General features: G+C 35.6%; 1 protein-coding gene across 3 annotated transcripts in view; it reads right to left on the bottom strand.

Moving 5' to 3' along the window:
* Positions 1–10,730, bottom strand: part of CRB1 (crumbs cell polarity complex component 1) — a 165,152-nt gene that overhangs the window by 122,077 nt on the left and 32,345 nt on the right. For all 3 annotated transcript variants that reach the window (XM_023224729.2, XM_023224728.3, XM_023224731.3), the window contains exons 4-5: positions 8,805–8,944; positions 2,685–2,867 (exon numbers count right to left, since the gene is read on the bottom strand). In XM_023224729.2, coding sequence (XP_023080497.2) covers positions 2,685–2,867; positions 8,805–8,944 — 323 coding nt within the window. The remainder of the gene's footprint in view (positions 1–2,684; positions 2,868–8,804; positions 8,945–10,730) is intronic.

The raw sequence follows: 10,730 nt of genomic DNA, 5'->3' as shown, positions 1-10,730 counted from the left end.
AAAAAAAAAAAAAAAAAAAAAGAAAAGAAAACTAAACATGAAACTATCACGGGAACCAGCAGTTTTACTCCCGGGCATTTACCTTAGAGAACTGAATACTTAAATTCACACAAAAGCCTGTACAACAATGTTTCTAGCAGCTTTATTCATAAAAGCCGAAAACTGAAACAATCTAGATGCCCTTCAATGGCTGAATGGTTAAAAAAAAAAAAAAAAAAAAAAACCTTTGCTATATACATACCATCGAATTTTACTTAGCAATGAAAAGGAACAAATTATTGATACACAACCTCAATAAATCTCCAAAGAATGATGCTGAGTGAAAAACAAAAACAAAAACTCCTATTCTAAAACTTTATATACTTCATGATTCCATTTATATAACATTCTTGGAATGACAAAATCATACAAGTGCAGAACAGATTAGTATTTGCCAGGGATAAGCGATGAGGAGGCAGGGAAGGAGAGAGGGGGAATCCTTGTGATGACAATTGTTCTGTATGTGGACTTTGTCAATGTCAATATCCAAGTCTGATACTGACCTACAGTTTTGCAACATGGTACTATTGAGAAAATTAGGTAAAGTATACATGGGCCTCCCTGTATTTCTTAAAACTGCACATAAATATACTACTACTATTTAAAAAGCTATTTTAAAATGAAATGTAGAAAAACATATGTAGACATAAAAATATGTGACATAGTAGGCAGGAGGATAAACTTAGAATCAGAAGATCTAGGTTTGTATCACCAGTGTACCAGCTCTAGCTATTGTGTCAAATTGGTTATCTGTTTGCAAACTTATTTTCTCTTTATTTTAGATACACAGAAAGACTAGATTTTCTAGTCTTTTCTGCAGTTAAATGTAGTTATATGATTAAATTTGACCAATAAAATGTTGGTAAAAGAGATATTCATTACTTGTAGTGGTTGGTCCATAAAACCTGCAGGTGTCATCCTCCATTTTCTTTCCTTCTCCAGTGCCTTGCTGCAGAGGAGCACAGCAAATTTAGAAGTAACATTTTGAAGCCAGGGAAAAGCACAGAGGAGCCTGTGACCCTGAATCACCATTTGTAGGATAACTGATGATGGGAACCCAGTTTTGGAATTCACATGAGTGAAACATAAACCATTTCATTAAGCCACAGAGATTTGGGGCAGCCAGGGCATCTTAACTCATATAGTCATTCCTGGCAGCTCTTCAGAAATCAAGCCCAACACTTTTCTGAAACATTCTACTGCCTCTCCTGTTTAGATCTGCAGATTCAAGGGGTCACCCATTTCCTTTTATTTGATGAGGCAATATTAGCAATTTCCTTTGGCTTTGACAGAATCACCCCTTTATGACCCTAAAACCAATATTCAAAAAATAGTTTATAATGCCTTCACCTTATTCCAAGAAAAGTATAAAGTAGCTGACGAAAATGCATACACTTGACCAAAATCAAATAATTTAGAAACAAATTTTTGAAAAGAGGCAATAGTAAGAAACAGAAACAGGAAATTTAAATATCCCCAGAGGTGAGGTAAATACACAAATATATTTCAGAAAGACCTGTATGTTTGCAGATCTCATATTTATTTCTAGCAGCTTACATAATTGGGAAACACGATATATTACAAGATTTATTTTATGCATTTAATCAGTTTAGTCATATCAAGATTTATTTGGATGCATTTTCTAAACTAGGGTAGGAAGTACGCATGATAGAATTTGTTCAGGGTAAATACCACTTTGCTGATTGACACCTGAGGGAATGTTTTCCTGTATGTTCTCCTTGAAAGGTCAGTGAATAAGGAAGTAAACATTTTCTTTATCGACCGTGCAGCAAACACTGCCACAAATCAAAGATCATTAAACTTCAAAACTGAAACATTGAAAGAGAATACTAACTGTAAATAGACCACCCCCTTCTTTTCTTATTTCTCATGTACTTTTCCGAGAAATCCTGAACAACAACTGAAATATTTTCCAGAGGCATCACTTAATCTATTGAGAAAAAAAAAATGATAGAAATCTAGATTGTAATTAGTTTTCTCAGTAGTATCAATGCAATTGGAGGTAAATTGCTAGCCATTATGAATTGGAGACTGCCTCAAAAATTCTGAAAATTTTCAGAACGAGAAGGAGACACATACAAAACTGTTCATTGGAAAACAGACATGCAAATTTCCTCTGGGTTTTAGGTAAGAAAGTTGTAAAAAAAAAAAAAAGAGAGTAATTTAAATTTGATATATGAAATGACTTCAGCTATAGAATCGTTCAGGAAGATTACTTGAGACTAGGTCATTTTTCCCAGTGTAAATATAAGCACAATAAGTTTTTTTAGCAAATTTAAATAACATAAAATTTAACATCATTATCAAATTTGATAGCATAAAAATTTCAACATTTCCTGTGTATAAGGTAAACAACTTTAGATGCACTCCAATTCCCAGTATAACATATAAAAATGTCACCCCTTTCATACCTCTTTTATCCCTGTTTTAATATTTCTCTCGTGATTTGAGGAATTCTGACATGTGAAACAAGATACTTTTCATGCCCACAAGGGGGACCCTTTGCACCATAGCAACAGAGTTTACACAGCACAGATCTTCCTGCTAATACCCCAGTTGGTTAAATCCATGGTCTGCCATAAAATGCCAGAAAGTCAAGTCATATCCCATCTCCTTGGCCTCACCTGTGAATCCAGGCTGACAGATACAGACATAACCTGAGGCTTCATGGTAGCTGAAAGAAGAAGGCAGTCCAGTGATGTGTCCATATTGTTTCTCTGAGGACAGCTCCACACATTCCCCATCAGACTGGCAGGGGTTACTATTGCATTCACTGATATCGGTCTCACACTGGGCACCTGTGTATCCTGTAGGATAAAAATTCAGAGAAGCTGCTAAGTCAAAGGTGTTGAATCATAGAGCATCTGCCTGAAAGGAGGCTGACTGCTATACTGGCATTGATTTAACAAGTTGATGTGCTTGCCCTCAAGGAGTTGGTAAGGGGAATCTGGTAAGAGGAGGCTTATGTGGAAACAAGTACTAGTAGCAGTAAAATCACTTAAAAAATTGTGACCAAAACATTTTAAAGAAAAATTTGATTAATAAGACCTGAAATAAAATGGGATGTCAGGATAACCTGGATTTAACCTGAACATTTTAATGAAAGGCTCCAATTTTTCAAATATTATTCATTTGTGAAATTGTATTTTAAAATATTTCAAGAGAATAGCTGAAAAGTCAGCAAATATCCCCAAAACCAAACTAAATTCTCTTAAAATTCAAAGTAAAGGTAAATCCTTATTTCCTAACACTCAATGAAACAGAATAATAGGTTGTTTTAAATTTGCATGGACTTAGCTGGATTATTTTATTAGGACCAGGAATAAGAACAGTAAAACATAAATGATTTGTCACTGTATGGATAATTAAAATATTAAATATCAATGAAAGTTCTCTACTTGAACTTTTTCTTTGCTTTTACAAATATGGGCAACTGTAAGAACATATACAGTTTTAGTGTATCTGAATGTTTTAACATAACCGGAACTGTATTATATGCATTCTTTAGCAACTTGCTTTATTCACTCCCTTGCACAGTCTATCAGTATTAGTAATATAGATCTAACTCATAATTTTAAACCACTGCCAAGTATTTCAGAATATAGATGTGTCATGCCTTAACCATTGTCTTACAGTTTGACCTTTGTTTTATGTACATTTTTGCTATTGTAACGTTGCAATGAATATCATTATACATGGCTGTTTGTGTAAGTGTTTGAGTATAACCCTAGAGTTTATGCCTAGAGGTGGAATTTCTGGGTCATAATTTATGTACATTTTTAATTTTAATAAAAACTGCCAAACATCTCTAATTTAGTTGTACCATTTGCACATTACCAGCAGTGGATGATTGTGAATGTGGCTCGAAATGTTTGCCAATGTTTTCTATCACCAAATACAAAAATTTTCACCAGTTGGTTGGATAGAATATAGTATCTCACTGTTATTTTGGTTTACATTTTCCCAGTTAATATTGAGCTGAACTTTTTTTTTTTACCATTTCATTTTTTTTTCCTGTTTTTTCATTAGGCTGTTTTTCATACTGATTTATAAGAGTATTTATGTATTGTGTATAGCGCAGGCCCCAAAATGTAAATTTAGTGGGATGCAAATATAACACTGATGGTCAATAGGATAACATCAACTGTTTTGTAACATGGTAAGAGAAAAGTATAAAGTTTTTAAAAATTTATATTTATTGATTGATATATTTTTGAGACAGATTCTCACTGTATTGTCCAGGGTGGAGGGCACTGGTGTGATTTTGGCTCACTGCAGCCTCCGCCTGCTGGATTCAAGTGATTCTCCTGCCTCAGCCTCCCAAGTAGCTGGGATTATAGGCACGTGCCACCAAGCCTGGCTAATTTTTGCATGTTTAGTAGAGAGACGAGGTTTCACCATGTTGGCCAGTCTGGTCTTGAGCTCCTGACTTCAGGTGATCCACCCGCCTCCGCCTCCCAAAGAGCTTGGATTACAGGCGTAAGCCACCACGCCAGTCCTGATGTTTTTAAAGAAACACAATTCAACTTCACAGTCGCCTAAGGGCCTTTGCAATATCATTTAACTCTGCTGAGAAATGTTTTGGAAAGAGAATTTACATTCGAGAATTATAAAACTTGTAAACTAAATCATAGTATGTCTTTACTTTAAATTCATTCAACAACTTCCCCTTTCACATAGAATGGAATTCAACATCCTTAATATAACTTTTAAAACTCCCTGCATTCCCACAGTCTTTGTGATGTTTTTCTCTCTTCTAGAAAACTCTCCTTCAAGTGTTTTCTTGGCTAACTCTTACTCAGTTTTCAGATGTCATCTTGTATTACTTTCTCAGAATAACTTTCCATCATGGACAGATATAAATAAGATTCCCTTATTTTCTCTCGTGCCACCCAATTCTTTTCTTTCATTGCTCCTTTCATAATTTTAAATTATATATTTATTTGTGTGTATGGTTTCCTCCCTCAGCAGGCTGTGTGCTTCACAAAACAGAGACTCTGTTCATTTTATTTACCACTCCAATACTGAGCAATGTGTAAGTGGTAGACCTTCAGTCACTAGTACTACTCAAAGATTGAAAATAACAATTTAGATTATAATCCTAGTTTAACACATAAACCGGGGAATTGACTATTAAAAGTAAATAATGAGGAGATAATATGATTGCTCATTTTGTATTAATAATTGTAATAAACACCTAAATGAGATCATATGTTAAATCATAACCACAACATAAATTCTGCAGCTCAACAGTGTAATACATTTTTTACAAAAAGACCCTTGGGGCCTTTCTCAACAATCTGAAGAAGAAACTTAGAGTCAAAAAGTTCTAAAAAAAAAAAAAAAAAAAAAAAAGGAAACTAAAAGAACATGTCAGATCCAGACCCAACAATCCTTTATAGTGACCACCCCAACAAAGACCATTCAGAGTCTCTTAAACTTGAATGTTTACTTTTTGAATACTATTATTTCATACTTAAGGTTCTTCAAATACATTAAATAACAGTTTCTACAGTAAGTTTTTATTAATTGGTATTTGTTGTGCCACAGTGGACTTATTGAAAAAAGGCTGGACTATTTTCAATTTCCTTCTCATTCTGACTCAAGACACACATAAACCAGGTTAGGGAGGAATTTAGAATCATCATAAATCCTTTTTTTGCTTTTCCGGCTCATGCATTATCTCATTCCAATCGTGAACATTAGGAAGGTTCTGATTTATAGTCTTGCCAGTCCTGTCCCCACCCCTGAGGCTCTGTGGGGATTTTATTTGCTGCTCTCTTTAACCATGTATATAAATAGACTCCTTCAGTCAAGGCTATATTCAATAGGTTTAACAAGCTTTTCCATAAAACTCTGAACAAAGAAACAATATGACACTGAGTCACATCCCCAGGGTTCTTATATTATGTTTGTTTGTTAACAATTCCAATCACATATGGGCATCGGAAAATCCTTTAAGCTAAGCATTTAAGGTGACTAACACTTCTTATAATTATTAATTACTTCTGAAATGAGGACCCTAGGCAATTATAGCAGTGGATTCTCGCCATTGTGTTCTGTGGCAGTGGAGTCATGATCTGAAGAAACGGTCTCCTTTTCTAGAGTAGTTTGTAGTGCTAACTTTTATCTTTGTATACAACAGCAAGATAGGTTGCAAAGGTATTCAGGATACTCTATCCAGGCAATATTACCATCCGTGCAGTAATCCAGGGCAGAAATCCAGAGGCAGAACTGTCTTAATCCTGTGCCCTTTTCTTACTCCCCACATCATTTCTACCTCCTATGTGACTCTCAGGGCTATCCCCACACCCTTCAACCACTATTCTCTTAGTTCTAGCAAACAGACTTATCTCTTCAAACTACTGAAGAATCTTCTCCCTAGATTTCCCTGCCTTTAGTTTTATTTTCTTCTATCATCTGCCACAAAGCCAGGGAACTCTTTTGAAATTAACAAAGCAGATTTTGTTACTTCTCCGTCCCATAGTTGGCAGGGCAGATATGCAGCTTTGTGATCTGGCTTCAGTCCAGCTCTCCGGTTCCATGTCTCTACCTCCAGTCCTACACAGTCCGGCATTTTTGCAATCACTCAAAGTTCCACAATTGGACATGCTTTTTGCTTTGCTTTTTTTTCTTTTTCTTTTTTTTTTTAGACGAAGTCTCACCCTGTTGCCCTCAAGTGCAGCCTGGAATGCAGTGACACTATCTTGGCTCACTGCAACCTCCTCCGCCTCCCAGGTTCAAGCGATTCTCCTGCCTTAGCCCCCTGAGTAGCTGGGACTACAGGTGTGCACCACCACAACCGGCTAATTTTTTTTTCCTTCTTTTTGTACTTTTCGTATGGGGTTTCACCATGTTGATCAGGCTGGACTCAAACTCCTGATCTCAAGTGATCTGCCTGCTTCGGCCTCCCAAAGTGCTGGCATTACAGGTGTGAGCCAAGGTGCCCAGCCAGACATGCTCTTTTCTGCGTGTGCCTGCCACCTTTCTTGCTTCTTTCTTTCTTCTTCTCCTTCTGTTCTTCATTTCTTAAATAAGTAAAGGACTACACAACTTTCTAATTTTGATATTCATTTAACTTTTATTTAGTGCTTACTATGCTCCAGGATAAGCTAGGAGTTTTATATACATTACTGGATTTATCTCTGAAACAACTCTATCCTGTGGATATTATAAATGAGGAAACTGAGGCTCAGAGCAGTAATTTGTCCAGAGTCACACAGCTACTAAGTAAATTTATGGAACTTGCTCAGTCATCTTTAGCTTATCTAAAATGGTGCCTCTTTGGGCAAGCTATCCCTGTACTTCTTTTCTATTCATTTTTACAGAATTTATTATAGCCTCATATTGTACCAAAAATTGTACTATATATGTTTTGACATATGTCTCCCTACTAGAATTTTGGCTCCTTGGAGGAAGGGATGATACCTTTTTTATTCCCAGATCACTATTGTTTTAGCCACTGAAATTCATGTGGCTTAAATGCTTGAATCCATGAATGAATGGAACATGTACTAGTTGGGTTTCTTGAGGTAGATGTTCTTAACTGCCTGACCATTACAAACTCCCACCCTCATACATAATTTCCACCTCGTGGTATAGAACTTGGAACATAGTTGCCCTTTCTTGAGTGCTTAATATGTGCCAGGCTCTATTTTTATAATTTTACTTTTCATAATAATATTACAAGTACAATATTTTTATCCCTCTTTTGCAGATGAGGAACTTAAAGATTGAGAGGAACTCTTATTCTATGTTTTATTCTATTTTTAGTTTTTTAAGCTTTTAAACTTTTTATTAAAAATTAAAACCCAAACACACACCATAGTCTAGACCTACACGGAGTCAGGATCATCAATATCACTGTCTTCCACCTCCACATCTTGTCCCACTGAAATATCTTCAGCAGCAATAACATACATGGAGCTGTCATCTCCTATGATAACAGTGCCTTCTTTTGGAATACTTCCTGAGGGACCGCCACAATCCCATGGATAGTGAGTGATGCTACAATGTTACGACAGCCATGACATCACTAGGTAGTAGGAATTGTTCAGCTCCATTGTAATCTTACAGGACCACGGTTGTATATGCAGTCCATCATTGACCAAAATGTTGTTATGCAATGCAAAGCTGTATATCAGGCAGTTCGTTTCCCAAAATAAGCATCAATATTTGCCTGTGGCCTGTAATGTAACACAAATGTTACATACTGTTTTCTGTTGATTCTTTTATCACCTCTACACTCAAGTCTAATTATCCTCTATATGTAAACTTTAGTTATGGTTTATAGATAATTAACTTTTTATTATATTAACAAATATAACTGGTTACATTACAAATGCCTAAGAGAGTAGAAGTTTCTAATAGTTTAACATTATTTCATTGGTTTCTATATATTCCTGCCATATAAAAGAACATCTTGGAAAAAAAGCATCTTCCAGTGAATTTTCATCCGTGAAGATCATGCTGAATTTCATCTTTCCATTGATTTTCTTCCCCTCTGTTCCCCCAGAGGGTTATGATCATTGGGCAGCTTGGTAACCTACTTTAGACAATATTTAGTATAGTGGTAAATATGTTTGAGCACTGAAGAATAAAACTAAATTAAACAATAATAGCTACAAGAAATAATTGACTTAAAACATTTAACAAAAGTAATTTTTCGTTTCATTTGCTATAAGCGATATGTTTCTATTCTAAACAAATGAAAAATAATTGGTGGAAAGTATTTTGTCACTTACCAGGCCAGCAGTGACAAGTGTAATTGTCAACACTGTCTTCACATGTAGCATTATTATGACAAGGTTTTGACCAACAAAGAGGCATCAGGGTCTCACAGTGTGTCCCTGTGAATCCACTACCCGTGCAGTTACAGCTATATCTGGAAAGTAATGAAATTTTCATGTCAACTCTTGGTCATATTGAGATCAGATATCTTTATACTGTTTCTTCATCTGTCCATCAACCCAAGACCCATGGCATAGTCTTACTGCCTCAAAAACTCTGGGGAATTATCTATACAGGACTGAATGCATGATTATTTGCTTCTTAATGTCTTATTATCTTTTAAAAAATTTAGCTTCATGCCAATTTTTTAAAAGTACAGCTTCATGCAAATCATGACTATTCAGTTTCTCATTCATAAACTGAATATAGTACCTATGTTACAAGGTTATTGTGACAATTAAGTATGTGTATAAAGAATAGACATGTATCTGAAGGTACTATATATAAAGAATCCCATGTATCTGAAGGTACTAAATATGTTGCTACTAAATAGCACTTAATAAAATTGTTAACATGTTTTAAGGTGGTAGAGAATGATTTATACCATCATGGCACTCTGTTATACAGAGAGCCCATTAATAAGGTCTCATATGAAAAATGAAACCATAAATTATGAAAAACTGGAAAAGCCTTCATTAAATGAATTGTGACTTACGATGCTCTCTTATTTTTAGATTGCAAGAATATTTAAACCTTACTATTTCTAATTATTCACGGATTCACTGGAATTATCAAATAGCCCCAAAATACACATCTAATGAAGAAGGTTGTTGATTTTATTAAGAGGAGACTTTAATTTAGGTGAGGGTCTCCTCAAGGATTTAGTATTGGAAAAAATGGATCTGCACACTCAGCTTAGGCAAAATGAGGGTCTTGGGAAAAGAATATCTATGAATTATAAGGCATGTAGAGTCCTCTTCACTATGGCTGTGTGTATTTTTATCACCAACCAAATATTATAAGTGACTATAATCTTCATATGTGTTGTTTGAAATCTATTCACTATTCCATTTGTTCAATTAAAAATACCTACTAAAAATCTAGTATAAGTAAAACATTAGTGACAAGAACCCTGTGGTCAAAGGGCTTGGCTGGCTGACTAATGGACCTCAGTTCATGGAATTAGAAGCTCCATTTGCATAATTCCTTTGGTCTGCAAGAAGTTCTTTTTTTTTTTTTTTTTCCTCCATATACCTCATAGCAAACATTTTAAATTTTTGTGGGAAAACAAAGTCAGGTTGTATTGGATCGATCTTATGACTATCATCTCAAAATTTAGGCAATAAGAGATAATGGCACAATAGGGAAATTATTCATGGCATATTCAAGAGAGGAGAATAAAAGATAGCAAAGTTTCAGCCTTGTTTTGTTTACATTTCCAACGGAATCAAAACGTTGTGTCATTTCTGTCCTGATGCTTTCTGGAAACAGTGGAGTAGGGAGGGGTGAGCCTCCTTTTCCTCTGGAGGTCTTGTGTGGAAACTTCCATTGTGACCTGTCTGTCTCCGTGTTGGCCAGTTACCTGTCTCCAGGAATGTAGATTTACGCCCCTAGAGCATTATTGGGGTACAACTAAAAGTCAAAGACAAGACATAGAATGTAATTAAAAGTTATATTTTATATTTTAAAAAGAATATACAACCACATTGTTCTATTTAAATTTTGAGGGCCAGGCACGGTGACTCAAGCCTGTAATCCCAACACTTTGGGAGGCCAAGGTGGGTGGATCACCTGTGGTCAGGAGTTCAAGACCAGTCTCGCCAACATGGTGAAACCCCATCTCTACTAAAAATACAAAAATTAGCCAGGCATGGTGGTGGGCATATGGAATACCAGCTACTCAGGAGGCTGAGGCAGGAGAATTGCTTGAACCGGGAGGC

The sequence above is a fragment of the Piliocolobus tephrosceles genome, chromosome 1, assembly GCF_002776525.5.
Source record: "Piliocolobus tephrosceles isolate RC106 chromosome 1, ASM277652v3, whole genome shotgun sequence".
Taxonomy (NCBI): domain Eukaryota; kingdom Metazoa; phylum Chordata; class Mammalia; order Primates; family Cercopithecidae; genus Piliocolobus; species Piliocolobus tephrosceles.
This window is presented reverse-complemented; position numbering and strand designations above follow the sequence as displayed.